Below are 22155 nucleotides of genomic sequence, written 5' to 3'. Positions count from 1 at the left end.
GAACAATCTAAAGTGATGTTTTTTTATTATTTGTATTATTATCAGCTTAATAATAGTAGTACATCATACAGTAGGCTATAGGCCTGAGGCTTTATTTATTTAAATGGATGTGTTGTCTTTGTCTAGCAGCATGTCCATCTTCCTGTAGGTCTCTACATTGTTCTTGTCACAGTGTGTAAGTGGGTTATACTGAGAGCCACTTGACAACATAGGGAAATTCTTTGTGTAGGCTACCTCCATAGAAGGCGAAAATAGCTTTGGTATTACTAGTAGTCGTTGTTTTTTCACTTTGAAATTGCATTCTTTTTCACATGCCAAGTGTGTGCGTTTGTGTGGGTTTGTTTGGTGTATGTGTGTGTGTCATTTTACGAAGTCCACTATTCCCATAATTTCCCTGAAGGCGCGCTCTCCTCAAACATTCCTATAGTAGCTCCTCCCCCCTCCCCCTACTGCTGCTGCGATCACGAGTCCGGTAATCCACCAATCAGAGTGCCCCATAGGCAGCAGCGAGAGCAAGCAGCAGCAGCAGCGTCCTCCTGATCCTCCGCAAAGCCACTGCTTGGTCCGACTTCGTCTGGCGACAACTGCGATGGAGTGGTTGTTTTGATAAAAGTTGAAGGATTTTTTGAATCGAGTTTGTATTACCACATTCGTGCGTCCAGCATGTTTTTGGGGCTTTCCGTGTGTTCAACCGTTGATATTTCTTGAAGTCGCCGCAGGACAAACAGACGGACGTTGGAATAACCGATCTAAAAACTTTTTTCAACTGCCTTACTAGTCAGTGGACTGACCTATGCTAAGCTAACCCGCCAGCAAAAGCAGCTCACAAACCTGGTAAAAGTTCACAAAGGAGCAGAGGAACTTTGTATTTCGGGATTCGTGGACTAAATGAGATTTTCTGGTGACTTTGTGAGAGAAACCTGCCTCCCTGAGCTTTGCTTTCGCCGGTCTGACTGGACGGTGCACCTTTTGCAGCACCTGCGGTAACGTTAGCTCCATCGGTACTGAGCTAGCTTTAGCTTGTTAGCATTCAGCAGAAGCAGAGACTATACTGTGGACCGGTTTATCTCTCATGGCATAGATTATTTGAGATGTAAGACATGAGGTGTTAGTTACAAACGTTATACTGCTGCTCCGTCAGTCTTTTAAGTGGTGACATTAGCTGAAACATATTTCGGCTAACCAGCAACCTCGTTAGCAAGTTATTGACCCTAATACATTTACCGGAGTGGCGACGTGGATAAGGGTTGTGGACGCTCTCTCCCACAGGACTTTGGACACGGTTTGATCCTCTGCAGGGAATGCCACTGTGTTCTCATCAGCTAGTCTCGTAGATGTGACAGCATGAGGATTTCAAAAAGTTGCATTTCACAGTTTTAAAGTTTTGCTCTAAAAGCTCTGCACCCTATGGTGCCGCTACGGCTACCAAGAAATGGATGTCTCGCAGGCCGCTTTCCCAAACGGTGAAGGGCGGCCGGGCGGCGAGGGGACAGGGGAACATGCCTGGACAGATTGCCCCACAGCTCGGGCGTGGGCTCACTCTGCCCCGCTGTGCCCAACCCGGTCCCTATGGACGGCAGCGTATGACTACGAGGCAAGCGGCGAGGACGAGCTCAGTCTCAGGCGAGGGGACGTGGTGGAGGTGCTGTCCAAAGATGCAGCAATCTCCGGGGACGAGGGGTGGTGGACGGGTAAAATCAACCACCGTGTCGGGATTTTCCCCTCAAACTATGTCACATACCAGCCAGCTATTTACCGTATCCCTACTACGAGTGGGTCTGATGGGACACGAGAACAAGTCCCAAGCGCACCCATCAATATCCCGTTCAGTGAACTGGTACTAGAGGAGATCATCGGCGTGGGTGGATTTGGCAAAGTTTACCGGGGCACATGGAAAGATCAGGAGGTCGCAGTGAAAGCGGCTCGGCAAGACCCAGATGAGGACATAGCAGCCACCGCCGGCGGTGTTAAACAAGAAGCGAAACTTTTCTCCATGCTGCAACACCCCAACATTATTAAACTGGAAGGAGTGTGTTTGGAGGAGCCTAACCTGTGCCTGGTCATGGAGTATGCCCGAGGCGGGACACTGAACCGGGCGTTGACCGGAAGGCGCATCCCTCCACACATCCTGGTTAACTGGGCTGTGCAGATTGCACGCGGGATGCTCTACCTACACGAGGAGGCCGTGGTACCCATCATCCACCGTGACCTGAAGTCTAGCAACAGTAAGCCAAGATTAAAGTGTGCTTGATCGTATGTGTTTGTGACACAAAGCATGATGAATAACATTTACTTATAGAAGAGTCCTCATGGTTGGAATCCACCTGTTGCACATGCATCCGTTCTTATTTTAGTTATACTATAACTATTCATAGTTCTGTGTTGGCCGATGTTCATGTTTGTGTAAGTTACTTTCAGTGTTAGTAACTATAGCAATTATTTAAGGACAACTACTTCAGAAATCTCCATGTCAACCTGTCACAGATAGGATTGTTTAACATCATATTAATGACTTTGGGCATATGGAATTATTTACTTCATGCTCATATGCCATTAGAAAACACATTTCCCCTGAACATATATTTCACAACACTGCCCTTTACTCTGGATGGATTTAAGAGGTGTAAAAGGTCTGTGTGGGTGTATGAAGTGGTGGGGGATACCATCAAGAGGATGTGAAATAAAGAGTTTGCTCAGCTGGGCAGCCCCCCACCTCCCTGCATTCACCCCCTCCTCCTTTAAAACACACACACACACACACATACACACACACACACACACACACACACACACACACACACACACACACACACACACACACACACACACACACCTTCCCAGCCCCCTCAAATCTAAGCTGAAATGTTGTTCAAATAAAGTCAGTGATTTACCAAACACATAAACAGACACACTCAGTCCACACTATCAGGCCATGTGCTTGACCAACCAGAGCTAATACCAGAGGTCATAGGGTAGAAAGAACTCAGGCAGAGAAACCTGTCCAGGTTTAAGAGAAAACTCTTCACTTCAGGAATTTATGTTATGCATAGTCTCACAATTATTGCAGGTGTGTACAATTAGAGAACAATGATGGTTGAGGTTTTGTCTCACTTTTGAGTAGTCACGTTGTAAGAATTGGTTCTGTGCTTGCTCCTTCATGGACTGTTCAGTGACAACAAGCCAGCACACTTTAGTTTCCCTGGACTGAATAATGAATGGATAGGACTCGATGAGGAAAAAGAGTCTGAGTCATATACCCACTGACACAGGCGGCCCACTTCAACTCAGGTGTGTTTATGTGTGTAATATGACTCCAAAGACTATTTCTCCCTTTGTGATCAGAGACTTATCAACCTGGGGCCATGTGGGGAACCACCCTTGTGTCTGTTTATCTCTAGCTGTGAGTGCTGGTGTGTGAAGGTAGAGATCAACCATGTGAAATGTACACAAACAAGACCAACCTTAATCAGTAGATCATGATGTTTTGATTGGGTTTGAGAAAGAAAAAAATAACCCTACCAGTGCTTCACATTAATAAGGGATCCTGTTTTGATTGCCCACTTCTTACCTACATATGCCCAGTGATCGTATGTGCTTCAACTTGTCCTGTACACATGCTTATCTTCGCTGTTAATAAACAGCAGGGATAGTTAAAGCATGACAGTGTTTTCAGCCTCATAGATCTAAAAAATAACGTCTTCCAAACCTAATAATAACAATTTGGAATATATTTGATTGACAGTAAGTATGCATTCTCTAAGATGAGATGACCTCATCATTTTGTTGTGGACAAACAGTCATTGTGTCCGGAGGTATAAATATATTACTTTGAAATAACACATTTTATATGCATTTTGTGCCATGTATTGAACAGTGCAGAGGAGCCCAACCCTGAAAGTAGTCTTATTTAGGATGGCAGATTTGTGTTAATTACAGTCTACAGCAGATGGAGAGAAAGGATTTAATTGCCATTCAGACTGTTAAAGCTAATCGGATGTTTGGTGAACATACAAAAACAAACTCCCCCGAGCAGGCACAGTGCTGCTAACATAGGTCGGTGTGTTTGTCCTGCCACTTCACTGTGACATAAAGACAGCATAAGCTTTAGGTAAAGAGGGAAATCTTCAAATGTAGCTTAGGAGAAACCATTTTGCTCAGCTGATTGCATTTCTGGGCTCAAGTCAAACCTGGGAACTCGACAATTAACCTTAAGTTTGTAAGCTTGTTGGATACATATTTGTTTATATAAATTCATTCTTCTGTTCGCAACTAAGCTGTTTGCAACTAAATTAGACCCACAAAAGTTAGATTCTACCAACAATGTTACTAGTTGCAGGTTGTAGCTCGTCCCAGGGTCAGACTTCTGAGTATCTGTAGTCATTATACGGTCTCAGATAAAGAAAGAAAGCTGAAACAAGCTGTATGTGTTTGCTTTGAACCAGGGCAGTGAGTTCTCAAAAGACTCCTACACACAAACACACACACAAATGGCACCCTGTGGTGTGCTGGGTTGTTTTCCCAGTAAAAACCTAGAATAATGCCGCTTAGAGAAGTTGTTGCATCTGCTGGTTAGGGTCTGTTGTCTGTCTGTCTTGGCATTGTGGGTGCGTCAGTCAGTCCAAAAACATAAAAGGACTGAGAATTAGCTACGCAGGGGGTGGAAAGAAAAATGATAACATTGCAATAAGCGCTTGTTTATCAGCAATCTGTCACTTTTTCAATAAATAATGAGCAGCATGTTTGTTGGCTTGGCTGTGTGTCTTTTCTATTTTGGTCTACACTTTAAAGTGGTTTCATTCCGTGGTTTTCCTCAACCAGCACACAGACAGGTACTCCTGCACCTTCACTGAACCACTCGGCCTGCCGTTTATCAACTTGCAGTGTACACATGCTCCACACACACAAACATACAGCTATTTGATCAATGATTAGCCTGTAAAGTAATATGTTGGAAGTCAGCAAGATTTGTCCAATCTCTTTTGTGTTTTTCAACCTAATCTGAAAAATCCCAGCCTGCAGGGAGGAATGTTGCTAATGAGGGATAAAAGCTTAACATACGTTTGCACAATGGACTGGTCAAGCAGCGGTTGCTAGGCTACTGTGGCCAGAAGAATGGCTAGGACTCGGAGGGTCTCAAAGCCCTCGTTTTGTTTTGTTCCGTTCATATTTAATCTCCCAGAGAGCAGCGGTACTCTTTTATTGCCACAAACTGAGGGGGTTTCCTTCTTACTTCGTTATTTTTCTCCTTACTTACCTTTCTTCCCTTGTTCCTTTCTTCCCCTTTTTGCTCCTTGTTATTTTTCATGTCTACTTTTTGGCCAATGCTATTTTTAAACTTTAAGTGTAAAGAAAAAGAATGAAACTGACTGAACAAGTAAAACACAACCAGGAATTTATCCTCCTGAAAAATATTGTCTGTGTAGCTGCAACCTGATGTAGCAAATGCCTGTGTGCCGTAGAGCTCAGTTGTCAACCAAAATGACTGTTTGCTAATAGTTTTGCACTGGTGTATTGTCATATTAATTCATACAAATGAGTATTAGCATTGCAGTTTGTTTTGAAATATGTAGCATTTTCAATTTCCCCTAAATGGCTACATTTTCACAGTGCATGCTCAAAGTTGTGGATCCATGTTTACAATGTTTTGAGACTGTGATTTTGACAAGCTTCGAAAAAATAAACTAGAATGTCTATAGTCATTCCTAAATAATGTCCCCTAAATACAATAGCAGCAGAGATGTGTGGATACAAAACATTACATATATTATACATTCTGATAACAGGCCTTTAGGGAATTAGTTTTATCCTAGTCATTTGCTTTGCATCTTTGCATTCTTCCCTATTTGCAATTGTACAATTTTGATTCAAACCCTCCCTTAAGCTTGGAATAGAGGTTTGTATAGATAAGAGAAGAAATCTCACTGAAACTTGGTCCTGAGCCAACCAGCATAACCCACATCAACTCTGGAGTTTCACTTCTTGGTGCGAGCGATAGTATGTCAGGAATGCTAAAACGCTCCTAAATCTGACGGCGTTCAGTTTGGAGCGTGTGCAGCAGCATTCTCCCATCAATCTTAGCTATTGTTAGACTTCATCACGCTGTATCTGTGTCTCCCCCCCCCCCCCCCCCCTCCTCTCTGTGCCTTTATTTACTCACCCATCACTCAGTATGTTTCTGTGGCAGAGTCGTCGAAGCACATAACGGATTTCTTTTTTTTGTCAGTGCACTAAAATGAGCTCAGATTCCATTCATATGTGAAGCACATTAAAATATAAATAAGAGAGATAAGAGTGATGATTGAAAATCTCCTCAACCAGTTAACAACACAATGCACACACACACACACATAGGGGTAACTGTGGCTGATTAGAAAATGTAACATTACCTAACCCTATCCCCTATAAACACATTTTCCATCCTGAAAATAGACAGACACTGACTACCGGTGCCAGCTTATAGTCATGCATCCTTCATTTCTTTTAGCATGTCCTCCTACTGCTGCACACTTCTGTATTAAAATACTAAACAGTGCTATAGGTTGGTGTTTCCCTTTCGGGGAAACCCTTATTTGTGTTACCGAGTCATCTTCCTCCTGTCATTTTTCTGTTGTCTTGTTTTATGTCTGTTATCAGTGGAATTTAAGAGGAAGCGTTAACAAAGCTTGACTAGGTGTAGCAGGGCAACTTTTCTCAGGCTTCCCACAATTACCCCTGGTGACACACAGACAGTTACTGCCTGTCTTTTCTCTGACCAGAGAATGGGCAGAGGGGAGAGAGGAGGAGTCGAGATGCTTTCACTCTGTTTTTTATGACCTCTCCCTGACTGCACCTATTGTTGCAGGGCAGGGTGAAAAGGAAAAGGGCCCACAGCTGAGCATAGCTGCCTTCCAAACCAACCAATCCTCTCTGTAGTGCTCTAGCACATTAATAGATGCTAACAGCAAAAGGTACTGCTTGTACACCTTTTAACATTAGTCATGTTTTCATTCGCTTAGTTATGGGTCAAGCTTAAATGGACACAAACTAGCAGGGGAAGAGGACGGACAAAGAGCAAGTGGCCCAGAGAGATGCGACCATGATAGATGGATTTACCCAGCCATTAGCTCTGATCCTTTTCCCATCAACCAGAATGCCTGGGGGCACTCTCATTTCAACCGGGAGAGACGGACCAGTCGGGGAATGTTTAGCAGCCTTGGTTTCTGCTTACTACAGGAAGCCCTCTTACTCTCATGCTCAGTCTGTTGGCACAGTTACGAAAATACTGCCACGTCAAGTTAGGGGGAATCACTCCGAATTTCTGTTGCATCGATGCTTATTTATGCCACAAAAAATGCTGAATTCATGCTTTAATTTGAAATGAAATGAAAAAAGTTTGTGTTTTAAGTTGTATCATAAGGATCATAGTTCACAGAGCTCTGTCTGTTGCTGGAGAGAAAATACTTTAACCCTTTTAACTAGCATTGTGGTTGTTTTTTAATTCATTCCTCAGTACAAAAGACCTGTTACTTTCTTAGCTGTGCATATCTGATATATGTCTCATATGTGTGAAATACAAAAGGTACAGATTAGCTGACTTGTACAGGGAGATTGCTTCAACCAAACTAATACAAACACACAAATGAACCCAATTTAGGAGTTAAGATCAAATATATTGTCTTCTGGATAATACACAAATTTGACTGCAAATGTGCAAATCTTCCCAAACTCTTTTTAAACAAGCTTTTAACTTTGATTTATCGCTTAAGGTTAGTGGTATTTTAACTGCTGCACAGTTACAGAAATGGCCATGTTCGCCCATAAAGAGTATTGTTTTTCTTTTTTACCTCGAGGGTTTGAGAGCAATGGGAAGAAGCGTGGGAGCTACTTTTAAGGCAGCAGCTCGGCTTCTGATCTTCCCACTGTTCCACCGTGAAGGATGGGACTGCCTGAAGATCCACTGTTGGAAAGGGGAATTAAATGGGGCTGGACTGAGGGTGGGGTCTGCCTTCAAGGCATATCCATCTCAAATTGCATTGAGCTGTTATTAGCTAAAAAACCATTATCTTTTCAAAAGAATGAGAAAATCTAGTGAGGAAAAAGTACGGAAAACAAAGACATTTGTAAATGCAACTTACAGAGGATACAATTATCCCAAATCATTCTGAAACAAAACAGGTATTACACACACTTGTTACTTATTCAGCTGTTAAACTTAATAATCTAAAAATAATCACAACATTATTGACTCCTACATACGTGACATTTATTCAAGTAAACTTGCCTGAAGCTAACACAAGCATTGGCCCTTTAGTTTATATCCCTTTTCGATATAGTATTCAAAACAAATATCTGAAAGAGATGATAAGCTTTTTCATCAATTGACAGAGTTAGGTTACTTTAAAAAAGACTCTATTTTACCAACAATTTCAAGGCTTTTGTTGCATCATAATCATAACATCTGAAATAAATTGTTGGTCCTGCGTTGTTAGCTTTTATGCATGTGCCATAACCTCTGGCTATTTACTTATTTATGTAGCAGTGACTGTGCTGTTCACTTTAAGACGTCCTAGGCTTTATTTAGACGGGAGTTTAAAGCACAAGATGTAAAAGTAATATTCACGGTTCAAAGTAGGGCTGAACGATTAATTGCATTTGCGATAATATCGCGATATGACAAAACGAGATTTTCCAACCGCAAAGGCTGCGATTTGACTGGTCACGTGACTTGCGAGCGAGCGGAGCGAGCGGAGCAGGCAGGGAAAGAAGTCAACGCTGGCCTTGAACCTGTTGCACAATGGCCTCAGGCTCGTCAGAAGAGTGTACGGCTGGAAGTTTGGAACCAAAGAGGGGCGGCACGTCAGTTGTGTGGAATTATGTTGGCTTTAAAAAGGAAGATGCTGCGCAACGTCAGGTATTGTGCAGAACGTGCCTCGCTACTGTTGCTACCTCACGAGGTTCACGATTGTAATCACGATTGATTTATTGCTTGTGTTTGTTGAAAAATACATGAGAAGAGGACCTTGAAAAAATAATCGCATATTAAATCGCAATGGCAATATTGAGGGAAAAAAATCGCAATTAGATTATTTTCCAAAATCGTTCAGCCCTAGTTCAAAGAAGAATTTAACTCTCTAAAGAAGCACAATAAATGCCAAGACAGATTTTGTGCATTTTTTGTGCGCTTTCGCTCTAAACGCGCTACATGTACTAATTTGTAGCTAACACAGTCTGAATCCAGTGAAGGGGGGGGTTCAGCCTCAGGTCTGACTTTTAGGATTATCCTTACCTAAAAAGAAGTCACCTAGAGCTTCTGGGTCTGGATCCTATTTTGCTTTCTGAATGAAATATTGAAGCTAATTGCATTTATTATCACACAACTATTGATGCTATTGTTTCTTTGTCATTTTAATGTTATACTAGTTTTGATGTTTCTGCTTCATAGATAACATGTATCTATGTATTCATGCATGAAACATCAAACAGGCCTTTGCCTTTTCACTATGTCCGGACATTGTATTGAATAACAATTTATCAATGAATCTAGAATATAATCATGGCTGCAGTCCCAGACAAAGGTCAACAAGCATTGGCTAGGTAGTGAAGATCTGTTATGAGCTTTGCTGCTAACAGACTCCAGTAGCCAAACAAAACAGCTAGCTGGTCTTTGTAGCATCACGTCACCATGGAGTCAGGTGGAGAAGGTCCTTTATAATACATTTCTAGAGGGCTGACACTGAAGTATCATGGCCCTACAAAGAAAGTATTTGACGTGATATTCTATAGGCCAACCAACGCAGACGGGGTTACACCAAAACCAGTATTCTTCTAGGTTGTGTAACCAACCCATCATAAGTCATTTTAAACCTACAGAGCCTGCTGGGAGGAATCTATGGAATCACTGACAGAGGACTTGACAACAGGAAGTATATCATGGTGTAGTGAGACCTGTTTGTAATGGAATTCCTTTTGTTGCAGCCTGGGTAGAGGATCCCCTCCGTGCCTTAGGCTAGTAATGGCACCAAAACCGCTGCTATTAGTGGAGACCCATCGCAGTCACACTACGGCTAACGTCCTGCCTGAAATCATTTCACACTCTGAAACTGTCTTCACTGTGTCTAAGGAAAAAGATCAACAGTGGGAATTTTCCATTCATGTTTTACTGTTAACATTTTGACTATTGGTTGTTGCAAAATCAGGTTTTCATATAGAGTTGCATTTGTTATCGTACTGAAAAGTTTGAAATCAGCACCGTTTTTTACTTTTCCCCCCACAAATATCCCTTTGGAGCGTCTCTATTCCAATTTCTCACTCACTATCTGTTGTTGATTGCAACAGTTATCGTCCTTACTCCCCCTCCTACACCTTTCTCAGTAATGCTTTTCTAGTCGTGACCCATTTTTGTGTAATTACTGCATGGAATTGTATGTGGATTAAGGATCTGACTGTAGGTACACCATACCAACTGGGTCACAGACGGCTAAATAAAGAAGTGGATTTATGGCTGTGGTTGAGAATTTTAGCAAAGGTTTGTTTGGGTATGTGCTTTGGCAGCTTTTAGCTTGGTACGGCTGCGGTGGAGGAGGAAGTCCAAGGTCAGTGAGTGCTGTCATACATGGAGCACGCACACATAGCTACACACCACAGCGCCCCTGTTAAAAGCTGTTAACAAATAGCCTTCAAACTAATACACTGTTTCAAGTGTCCCTTGTGATACAGTATGAAACTCAAATGCCTCGGAAGTTTATTCCAGCGCTTGCACTATGTATCTTTATCCTCTTTTTTTCCCATGGGAATATTACCAAGGGAGTGTATGTGTCAGCAAGCTTTGTTTTAATCCTCACACCTGAGTGCCTCTGTCAATCCACCTTAAGGCACATTTAGACTCTGAAGTTGTAGTTTCTCTGCTGGCTTGCACACAACACAGCTGATCGGACGAGATCCAATTGACTTGAAGTGTAAAGTACTGCATGTAAATAATGAAATGGGACGGGTTGTAATGTGAGGAGATCTTGGCAGAGGAAATGTTGAAAATAATACCAAGAGGATCAAAAAGATCCAAGATTGTTGAGGCTTGGATGCACCACTTCATGGAAGTAGCATTACCATTATATCAGCACACAGAGAGAATGTTTATTCCTATTGAAAAGAAACATTGGAACTATATTACTACAGCCCAGTGGTCGCATAGTCGTGGGTGGCACACAGTCCTTTTTATCTTGCTTACTCTTCTACGAATATTCACTATTCCGTATTTCATTATTACGTTAACTTATGATGTAGACGGTTTACTTCTCTTTCAGAACCAGAAGAAACTCAGAAACAGGTTTATTGCCAAGTAGGTTAACACATACGAGGAATTTGACTTGGTGTTATGGTGCATACATTTACATATATAAAAATAAAACACAAATTGGGACTGTGATAAAAAACTATTATAGGATAACTATAATAGCATTACAAATATAGAAATATTTACATTGAAATATAATGGGTAGAAATGAATGTAAATATTTCTAGATTTTGATTCATTTTCCTTTTTGAGGATTACATTCGAATTGACTCGCAAACTAAATGTTTTTGTTGTTTGTCCACGTTGATATTGATATGTTTAATTGAAGTGAATGTATTTGAAGATTTCTTGCTGTCCTGAGTTTGTATATTCATGGTTGACAGCACTTACAGCTTTGGATAAAAGCATAAATGGAGTAATGTGTATCCAACCGAGTGTAAACTGGTCTAAAATCACACACAGCTGTTTACCTGAGAACATAAAGGGGATTTGACACATAACAGGACCTCTCACATTATGTGGGTGTAATATTATGGCTGTGTCGTAGCTTCACCGTGGCAAAGCTCTCAGGATGGGATAGTATTACGGGCCGCTTTGGAGGGCTCCGGCTGTCTTTAATGTGTTAAACAGTTCTAGGACCTGAGGACAGGCGCTTTGTGGCGCTGTCAGCCTTCTGTTTCTACAGTAATAAATGACCTGCATACCTGTGTTGGCCCTTTTCAAGATCCACTATCATCCCCTCACCTGCACAGCCATCATCCTTTCTGAGCCCCCACTCTTTGTATCTGCTTTTCTCTTCACTCCTCTCTCTCCTTTCTCGTTTGACCCCCCCCCTCACATGTGTCACTTTCATCCCAATCCTGTCTTTCCACTTTTCCCCTTCCTCATCACTCATCGCTTGTTATGCCCTCATATATCTTCCCTTTCTGCCTCCGTCTTTCTCCCAGTCTCCTCCATGGCCCCTCCCTAACGTGTCCCTCTCTCTTTTCAGTTTTATTACTTGAAACGATTGAGAATGACGACATCGGGAGGAAGACCTTGAAGATCACAGATTTCGGCCTGGCAAGGGAGTGGCACAAAACCACAAAGATGTCCGCTGCAGGCACGTACTCCTGGATGGCCCCCGAGGTCATCAAGTCATCGCTCTTCTCCAAAGGCAGTGACGTCTGGAGGTATGACCCAGAACATACTGCAGGATAAAATACCTTCTGCTCATCATTTGGCTGACATTAGAACCAATTCATTTCTGTTTAATATCCCTCCCTCTCTCCTTTTCCTTCCTTTCTTTGTGCGTCAAACACCAGCTATGGCGTCTTGCTGTGGGAGCTGCTGACAGGGGAGGTGCCGTATCGCGGGATAGACGGCCTGGCTGTTGCTTACGGTGTGGCGGTCAATAAATTAACGCTGCCGATCCCCTCTACTTGTCCGGAACCCTTCGCCAAGCTAATGGAAGGTAAAAAAAAAAGTATTTCAAAGATATTTTGTTGATTGTTTTATTTGAATTTGAGTTAAATGTATAGATCATAAATGTAAGCTTTTATTTGTTGAAAATAAAGTTCCATATTCATTAAAAATTTATTTTCCAAGAAAGCCTCAGTACATGAGGCTATATTCACCCCTAAATAATCATATAACTATCTATAAAATTGGCCTTGTCTTCAGTTATACCTTTAAAATGCGTATTGTTTACACATTAAGGTAGCTGTACACACAGGGCTCTGTTACTTTAAATTCAATTATTCTTGTAGTTTTTCATTCGGAAATATTGTATGTGAGGGATGTGTTGGGTGAAATGAGTTCCCTTTACAGATTGAGCATAGACTTTTTATTCTTAGGCATATTCTTAATCAACAGCTGTCAGGGCTTGCCTCCAGGACTGTGTCAATATGTGATTACTGGAACAATACATGCTGAGGCTCTTCACTGCATTGTTTGTGTCCAGAATGCTGGGACCAGGACCCCCACGTGCGTCCCTCCTTCTCCTGCATCCTGGAGCAGCTGTCGGCCATCGAGGAGGCGGTGATGGCCACCATGCCCCAGGACTCCTTCCACAGCATGCAGGACGACTGGCGGGTGGAGATCCAGGAGATGTTCGATGAGCTCAGGACCAAAGAGAAGGTAGAGCATGTGATGAACAGACATCCATATATGGAGTCCGTGACAATACACCATGGAAACCTATCCCTATTGTACTCTTCTCTACATGTTGAGTAATCTATCATAATGATTTATCTAACCATGCAGGGTGGCTTGGGACAGTTTTAACGGACTAAAAGCTTTAATTGGTTACTTTCAGTGAAAAAGCTAATCGGCATTTAAAAAAACAAGTGATTAATGCCAAGGTGCTTTGGTGTACTTCCCCTTGTTAAAACCGTAATCTCCTTCCTGTATAAATCCCCCATCGCTGGATTAAAGAGGGGGGGTTAATTAGTGTTTGTGGAAACAGCAGGATCAGCACACAGAGCTGGATCAACGCATGGTGAACTGAATGACACGTACTAAGAACGCCACAGGTGTTTTCTTTTGTGTTCAAATAATTAATTTGTGCCGTATATTTAATAACTTGTATATTCTTTGCATTATATAATGATGTATTCTATCTGTTTCTAGTCAGATATGCTAAACCACCTTTTAAACACGTATTGTTTAAACACTGCACTGATATAGTTATATGCCTCACAGTGACATAAAAACCTGATAGAGTTGGCCCGCTTTTTAAAGATTTCCAAAAATAAGAGAATAAATAAATATACGGTATAACTTTAGGCATAATCTAACATCTTCCCCTGCAAGTTTCATAAGATTTCATGTAGAGTTATCCACTCCACCAGCAGATTCCCTGTACACGGCACACAGTAATCTGTGTCTAGGTGGGTGGCTGAAGTGGCTTCACTGTAAAGCTGCTTTATGGAAGTCATCCAGTTAGGATTATTATAACTCAGCTGAGAGCAATTAAAAGGAAAATGGAGGGAATGAAGAAAGAGTAATCCATGGGAGGAGACAAGACTGGTTAGCTTTGTAACACGGCCTGAAACAGCAGGCAGTAATCTCCTGAAACCGAAGGCGTTATGGAGCAGACAGCTCACACTCACGCCCGTCTCACAGCTGTCTGTCTGCAGGAGCTTTTCTCTGGTGATGTGGGAATATCTGTGAACCTGTGTGTCCACGTGGCCACGTATAGCCATAATAAAACTAACTTTTTATTAGAAAGTATGACGATTAGCACACATCAAACACACATGACAAAAGTAAAAGCAGTGGGCTAAACATACTTTCTGGATCCATATGGCACTCAATCAGAACCAGACATACGTTTTATATGTGATTTGTTTTTACTTTTAAAAACCTGCTACCTACATTACCCATAATGCAACGTGACTGCCTCCGTTTTAAAGGCTCTGCTCATCTGTTGTAACCTGGAACAGGGCTCACTGGAGGGGAAGATAGTCTTTCTTTGTGTTCAATTGTGCGTGAGACAAAGTGATGCACATCGCCCTGGGCCTGTCGGTGTGTCGGTGTACCCAGGAGGTCATGACAACACAAGCCTGTGTGCCTCTTTAACCATACGTGTCTCATTACCGGGTTCTTCCAGGAGCTACGTTCCAGAGAAGAGGAGCTGACGCGGGCCGCCCTCCAGCAGAAGTCTCAGGAGGAGCTGCTGAAGCGGCGGGAGCAGCAGCTGGCAGAGCGGGAGATCAATGTGCTGGAGAGAGAGCTCAACATCCTCATCTTCCAGCTCAACAAAGATAAGCCTAACGTGAAGAAGAGGAAAGGCAAATTCAAACGGTCCCGCCTCAAACTGAAGGATGGAAACCGCATCAGCCTGCCCTCAGGTGAGCGGACAGACAGATTTCCTGACCTGTTTTTATTCATTATTTTATTATTCCTTAATTTCCAGACATTGAGACAAAGTTAGAGACCATTTCAGGGATTCTTCTTGTCAATTTATTGAAAATTAATTCTCTCAAGTCCTCAGAGTATGTACAAAACGGTATAGTATCTGTGTGCCAGTAGTGCTACATTAAATAAACGCTAATGTGTACATTTCAGTGTTGGTGTGTGACCTCTCTAACTTTAACATGAGCGCATGTTCATTTTCCAGACTTCCAGCATAAGATCACGGTGCAGGCGTCGCCCTCCATGGACAAGAGGCGCAGCCTTCACAGCACCAGCTCCTCTCCCCCCAGCAGTCCCACCCTCATCCCCCGCCTACGAGCCATTCAGCGTGAGTCTGTAGTTTACCTCGGTGTGAGGTCTGCTGTTCTCCTCCACCTGGATTAAAAACATATTAGTGTTGTTAATAAATCACTTCAGCGCTCTGAGAGCGTCATGTGACCTGGGAACATGGGAACAGTGTCACAATGGTTCGAGCTGTGCGAACAAAAGCTCCAGAGCCACAAGTAGTCAGCCAGTTGTTTGAACAGTTGGATGATGGTGTTAGCCTCGCACCAACGCCCTTGCAATAACTGGAACAAATTCCTCTTGAGCTTTAATGGTTGGTGCTGGTATTCAGACAGATTGTTGCTCACTGTATTTGTTATGATACGCCTCAATGAATCAGAATTCCCAGAGCTTCTTCTTTGTATCTAATTTTTGCCGCATGTTGTGTTTCCAGGAACATCTTAAGGTTGTTCCTCGCTTACTTTAACACTGGATAGTTAATGATGGTCCGAGGTAACATGTATGTTTTCCTCCTCAGTGACATCCCACATTCGAAAGGACAGTTTGTATGTTTACCAACAGGAAGTTGATCTGACCAGCGAGCTCACAACTTCCTGTGGGCTCAGGAGGAAAGGCAAGCTATTGGCTAACAGCACCAAGCGCTGCATGTGATGCCTCACTGACGATTGAAAGGGTTTGAAGCCTAACAGCTTTCAATCACTGGGGCCTCTGATGATTGACAAGGTGTTCCTGATGTGATCCTTTTAACAAACTTTGGTGTTTGCTGCTGTTTAAAATTATTCCACAGGTACTTTATTAATATGCAACAATGATGAGGGTATTGCCACAGACTTGGGCCGTCAGCTTTCATATTTGTTTTTTTATTTAGATTAAAATATTTGTCCCTTTTTTAAAAACATACTGGTATTTATCGGCCCAAGTCCGTTGCTCTGACATCTTTTGTGGATCATCTTTCCCTCACATCTTCACAATGACTAACCCGCAGCTATAAAAAGCTTTTATAGCAATAGCATTTTGGGGTTTGGTTTCTTCAGCTTTTTGATTTCAAATGTTCTTAAATTAATAAAAAATCTGAATCTTCCCTGAATGAAACTCTGTTAATAAATAATTACAAGCGCATATCCATCCAGTGTAGAATGGCATTAAAAAACCTCAACATTGGGGTATTCAGACTTCTTAAGTTCTCCTTGCGACATATTCTCAGCGATAAACAACAAGAGGAAGAGTTCTACCGATGCAATAGTAGATTTTAAATCATACTAATATGTCTACAGCAGTTTTCCTGTCAGGGCTTGGGTGGTTTCTGATATGCTTCTTCAGTACTTTGCCCTTTATGGTAACATTTCTGGTCCTGTGTCAACAGTAACTCAAGATGAGAGCAACCGTACATGGGGCCGCAGCACCCCCTTCAGGCCAGAGGAGTTTGATGATGTGAAGAAGGGAATCAAGAAGAAAGGAAGAACCTGGGGCCCCAGTTCAGTCCAGAGCAAAGAGAGGCCCGCTGCTGCTGAGAGGTAGAGTGTACACACACGCATTTTTGGTTCCTGTCACTAAACAGTATTACATCCTTATGACTAAATGTAAAATAAGAAGTGATAAGATGGGTTTCTTTTACACAGAAATATACAATAAAAGGTAACCTAGTACCACAGGCTATAGGCTGCTACAAGTTAACATTTTTAAATGTTCATGTTTTCAGAGTGCGTCCTCTGTCAGACGGCAGTAACCCCTGGTCCACCAGCCTGGTCAAATCCCAGAAGTCAGTGCCCCTCGCTGCCCTGTTTGCTGAACAAGGTCAGCTGAAAATCCATTGTGAAGATTTTAACATGACTCAAGTGAATAATCTAAGTGTTTGTTTACTTTTCGTTTACATTGTTTAAATATTGTGTGATGTCCGTGAGGTTTATCAGACAAACACCGTTCATTTATTTGTGGTCGTGGCAGGCACCTCTATCTACACTGCCATAAGATATTCCCAAATAGGGAAAAAACATGTATGCAATGCAAGCAATATTCCCACAGATATGGAACCCTCTGCATGTCTTGAAATAACGGGCTTGTTTTGAAAATATAATTTCCTATAAATAGTTTAGAACTGATTTCCTGTTTTCTGTTTCCAGCGGGAGGCGGTAAAGACGAGGGGTTCTCCCAGGATTCTCCTGACAGCTCCAAGCCAAAGCAGCTCAAGTTCCCCAACCAGGTGTATATCGATCTACCTCTGTGGAGGGACGAGCAGCAGCCTCAGAACCCCGCCGGGCATTGTGGGTCGGGGGATTCTGGGCTCGGTACAACAGGTCAGGGCGGCGCTCCAGACACCCCAGACGACCCTTACACCACCACATCCACCTCGTCCAGCTCCACCACCCCACAGCTCACCCCCACCAACAGCCTGAAGCGGGCGTCGACACGCCGTAAGACCGACTCGGCGCTGTACGGCTGCGGCTCGCTGCTGGCCTCGGTTGTGCTCGGTTATGACATTAGAGAAGCTCTGAAAAACTCGGCTCCTGGGGAAGACTGCGAGCCCCAGCGTGAGGAGAAAGAGAAGAAGAAGAAGGAGGGGCTTTTTCAGCGGGCTACCCGGTTCCGCCGCAGCACCTCGCCACCAAGCGGACGACCCCAGAAAAACGAGGCGTCATCGAACCCCACCGCCGCTCAGCCTGTCAATCTCATCTCCATGTCGGCCATTATGGAATGCAACTCCACCAAGTGCCTCGTACAGCCTCAGGAGGCGTCAGTGGTTAGGACCAGCCCGGGGAAGGTGGAGCCTGTGGCGACCAATCATCACACAGAGACATCCGGACCCAGCACAGCAGTTTCTACTGAAGGCCAGAGTAACAGTCCCACAGCTAACACACAGACACCAGAGCAAACCAAAAGCCCGCCGACAGACCAGAGCAACCACATCACAGGAACACGTCTGCGCAGAAAGAAATACTCCCCCAATCACAACAGTGAGTATCACAAACGCATTGGAAACACAAGGGAAATAAGCATGTGAATACGGCCTAAAATAATATCATTTATGCTCAAACGTATCTCCCCCTTCTGTTTCCAGCCAATGGCCCACCCACCCTGCCTCCTCCTGCCACGCAGAAGAAGCAGGAGAAAGGGAAGGAGGTTTCAGAGAAGCCCTCTAAAGGGGAGGCCTTCGCCAGGCCACGGCCGGTGTCATTCAGGGCCAAACCCCACGCCTGGGCCCTGCTGCGGGGACGCAACAAGAGCTACTCCCTGGGCCACTACTCCGGGGAGAAGGCGGCGAAAAACATAAGCGTGGTGCTGTCCTCCGACGTGGGGATGGGCTGCTCCCTGCTGGACATGGACACTGAGGGCCAGAAACGAGACTGCACCGTGCCGCTCTGCCGCATTCAGAGCTCCCCGGGGCGGCCCTCCGTCTTCGAGCTGGAGAAAGAGTTCCTCTTGTAGGAGCTACATGCAGTGATCTGCTGTGGTCATAGCTCATTCCGTACAATCTGAATTGGTTCAGAACATTTAGACAGATTTTTGGCCTAAAACTCCTGGAGGGTTTAGAACCTGGCTGCCTTTTTTCTCTGTTTTTTCAAAAGTTCTATAACATTAAACCCAGCTGTGTCTTAGTTCTAGAGCAGACCGAGGCTGTGTCTGAAATTACTCACTCGCCATATCTAAACACACTCCCACTGAAAATACATGTATATACAGTATAGAGTCTTTATAAAAAAGCTTTATAGAGCTCTGTGGAAACACCACCCATTATCATGTCTTATTTTCTGTCCAATAATATTAGTGACATTGTAAGATAAATCAATACCAAAAACGTCTTTTGAAGATGAAGATGAAGATTCAACTTTATTGTCATTGCACAGAGTACAAGTACTAGGACAACGAAATGCAGTCTCTGCATTTGACCCATCCTAGTGTTAGGAGCAGTGGGCTGCCATTATGTACGGCGCCCGGGGAGCTGTGTAGGTAACCAGTGTCTTGCTCAGGGACACCACGGTGGCACTTGGTCTTTCGGGGACTTGAACTGGTGACCTTCCAGTTCCCAGGCCAAGCCCCTATGGACTTCGCCACCACCGCTTTTGAAGCTCATCCAAAATTATTGAATGAGAGCAATAAAAACGATACCATGAAAACCAGTAATACAGGTTGGAGAACTTTACCTCAAATACCTAAAGTTTGGTAGTGCTAAGTTAAAAGTCATATATGACATAAAGCACACCTTTGAGCATATTTAGAAAATGATACGCAAGAATCCAATACAGTGACAAATACTCAGCATTCATTAGAAAAAATGTAATTGAATTTGCATTGTTTTATTTTCACAATGCATTGTGGGATACTTTGAGTCCATGACTTCCGACTTTTCATTGGGGAGGCACAGGGGAATTAAAGTCAGTCCGTGAGTGGTGAGTGATTTTGGACGCAGCTCGTGTTCTAAAACACGGAACACAGCCAACACAGGAGTTCTACAACGTTCCCCCTCGGTCTAACACAATGCCTTGTCCCATTTCGGAAAAATCGGAGTTCTGAAACCCAGGTGGAGCGCCCCGAACATCCTGTGGTGCTCCACTCTGCTCGCTCTCCTCTCTCCCCTTTGTTACCTTCCTCTCTCGTTCTGTCGGTGCAGCTAAACGTTGACCGCTGCTGCAGCTTTCGCAACACAGTACCCTCACCTTTTTATTTATATATATATTTTTATAGGTAATTTAATATGAAGAGACTCGACCTTACCTTAGCTACCAGCAGGACATACATTCCATGTCAGTTTCAAGAGTTGTACGATCACGCTTTTAGATTTGTTGACCTGGGAAAACATGCATGCATGTCCCCTTAAAATGTTGAACAAAAAAAAACCTTACGCCTCGTTTGTAAATATTTCTTTACATCCCATTGTCGGCCTGATGCTGGCAGTTGTTTTCTGTTGCATATATGCTGTTTAAATATGATGTGATATGATTGTTTTAAAAAGTCACAGGTGCTGCAGTACCGTTTGTGTTCTAGGGACGGTTACATACTGGATCGGAAGTGTGCTTTCTTCCCAGAATGCCCTGACGATTTTAGCCATGCAGTTAGAAAAACACGGGAAGTCCTACAAAGCAAACGTGGAATGTTTTTCATGTTATTGGACTAAACTCAAAATGACCGTTGTGGTCAATTTTCTATTTATAGAAACTTTTTTTAATCTTTAATATTTCCTATGCTCGGCACACTGAAGGAGAGTATGGAAACACTTCAGCCACAAATGCTTTTGTCTGGAAGACCTGCCCTGAAATAATGATTTTATAACCCCCCCCCTGGTGTCAGCTGATTGGCTGGACCTGTAACATACAACATATATCAGATTGAAGTCGTGGAAGGATTCATAAACAGGCCGGGAGGGGCCACATGGGAGAAAAATGTTCAGAACACTGAGTGCACGAACTGTCAATGCTGACTGTAAACACACCCTGTGCCTTCTAAGAACAGAAATCCTCTTTTATACCCTTCAAACTGAGCTTTGAAATCCAGTTGAGTGAGAGTCTTAGGGTTGTTTTATTTCTATTTAAAGTAGCATTAAACAAGCAGCCACATGTCCATCTCATCAGTCAGGAGCATACAGAGAATTTTGCTAGAAGACAGTTTTTCATTGTTATACATGCTATGAATCTAAAGCCAGGTGACCGGCTTCCTCAGGATTAATACCGGGTTAATTACCCCGATTACTTTTTCTCCACCTGAGATCTGACTATGCAGGAAATACACTGTACCTATTCCTATGGTCACTCCCGGGCCTCTTCTCCTAAAATTTAACAAATGAACTTCCCATCCTTCGTTAATAATGACTGATTCTTTAATTCCCCCGACTTTTATCCCCGTCTTCCATCTAAAAAATTGTGTCCCACTTTTGAAGGAGGAACTTTTAAAGTAAGGTTTGAACTTCCAAATGGTGTAAATATAATTGTGATTCCTGCTGTGTAAATCACTGTGGCGTCTTATGATGATTTAGAATGTGAAGTACCCCATGTTCTGTGTTTTTATGACCTCTGACTGTCGAACCGACACTGTAAAGGCCTTACTAATCACCAAGCTGTTAAAGGGGCAGTTTACAAGCCAAGATATCACTGGAATTACCCGTTGTTATTTTATTTTTTTTACACATGAAGGGTCTTCTGTAAATACCATGACACACTGGTGCTGTTTATTCCCCTAAAAATAATGTATTCCAGTCTAAAGCCTGCAGTTTGTCGTCTACAGTAAGAAAATGAAAGGTCTATACGGCAAACGATGACTGGACATTCCCAAAAACACATTCCACTATTTGACAAACTGCAGCATAATATTTGTGATGGCGGTTTTCCATGCGGTGCATTCAGGCGTCTGGCTAAGGGACCAAATTGAACTGTACCAGCACTAAGGCCTCTGTCTTCAGGACCAAAACCACTAAATGAAGTAGCTGCTAGTGAGGAGTTCTCGCAAAGAAAACGACTCTAAACTAAAACCTCAGAGGCGCAGTGCGGCCCGTCACCTTCCAATCAAACAATACAACTTCCTGTTGAATGCAACACTTCCTTTAAATCCCCGGACATCTCTGCTGGCACTCTGAGTGTGTCAGGTTAGCTTTGAGTACAACTGTTTCAGTGAGCGTTTTTTATTATCATTACAGTATTGGTTATTTCACGCCTGATTGATCAAGAGTATCAAGTTTATCAACATTTTGAATAAAGTCTAAATCAAGACTAATGAAA

General features: G+C 43.0%; 1 protein-coding gene across 2 annotated transcripts; it reads left to right on the top strand.

Annotated features, from left to right (window-relative positions):
- Window positions 1-530: 530 nt before the first annotated feature.
- On the top strand, window positions 531-22150 carry map3k21 (mitogen-activated protein kinase kinase kinase 21). 2 transcript variants are annotated; one of them, XM_063875241.1, is made up of 11 exons: window positions 531-2225; window positions 12261-12441; window positions 12574-12722; window positions 13212-13387; window positions 14862-15102; window positions 15372-15494; window positions 15969-16064; window positions 16815-16965; window positions 17151-17245; window positions 17572-18402; window positions 18507-22150. In XM_063875241.1, exons 1-11 carry the CDS (start codon window positions 1433-1435, stop codon window positions 18872-18874), a joined length of 3204 nt encoding a protein of 1067 aa, XP_063731311.1. In that variant the 5' UTR covers window positions 531-1432; the 3' UTR covers window positions 18875-22150. The 2 variants fall into 2 exon arrangements, with proteins under 2 accessions (XP_063731311.1, XP_063731312.1); XM_063875242.1 differs by lacking the exon at window positions 15969-16064.
- Window positions 22151-22155: the final 5 nt, after the last annotated feature.

Source organism: Eleginops maclovinus, chromosome 22 (assembly GCF_036324505.1).
Source record: "Eleginops maclovinus isolate JMC-PN-2008 ecotype Puerto Natales chromosome 22, JC_Emac_rtc_rv5, whole genome shotgun sequence".
NCBI lineage: Eukaryota > Metazoa > Chordata > Actinopteri > Perciformes > Eleginopidae > Eleginops > Eleginops maclovinus.
This window is presented reverse-complemented; position numbering and strand designations above follow the sequence as displayed.

What these genes read in the sequence shown, in the direction of transcription:
- map3k21 (XM_063875241.1), top strand. Translation starts at nt 1,433, where the DNA reads ATGGATGTCTCGCAGGCCGCTTTCCCAAACGGTGAAGGGCGGCCGGGC. An exon ending in CCGCATCAGCCTGCCCTCAG is followed by an intron (nt 15,103 to 15,371) that starts GTGAGCGGACAG and finishes TTCATTTTCCAG; the next exon opens with ACTTCCAGCATAAGATCACG. An exon ending in CTGTGGGCTCAGGAGGAAAG is followed by an intron (nt 16,065 to 16,814) that starts GCAAGCTATTGG and finishes CTGTGTCAACAG; the next exon opens with TAACTCAAGATGAGAGCAAC.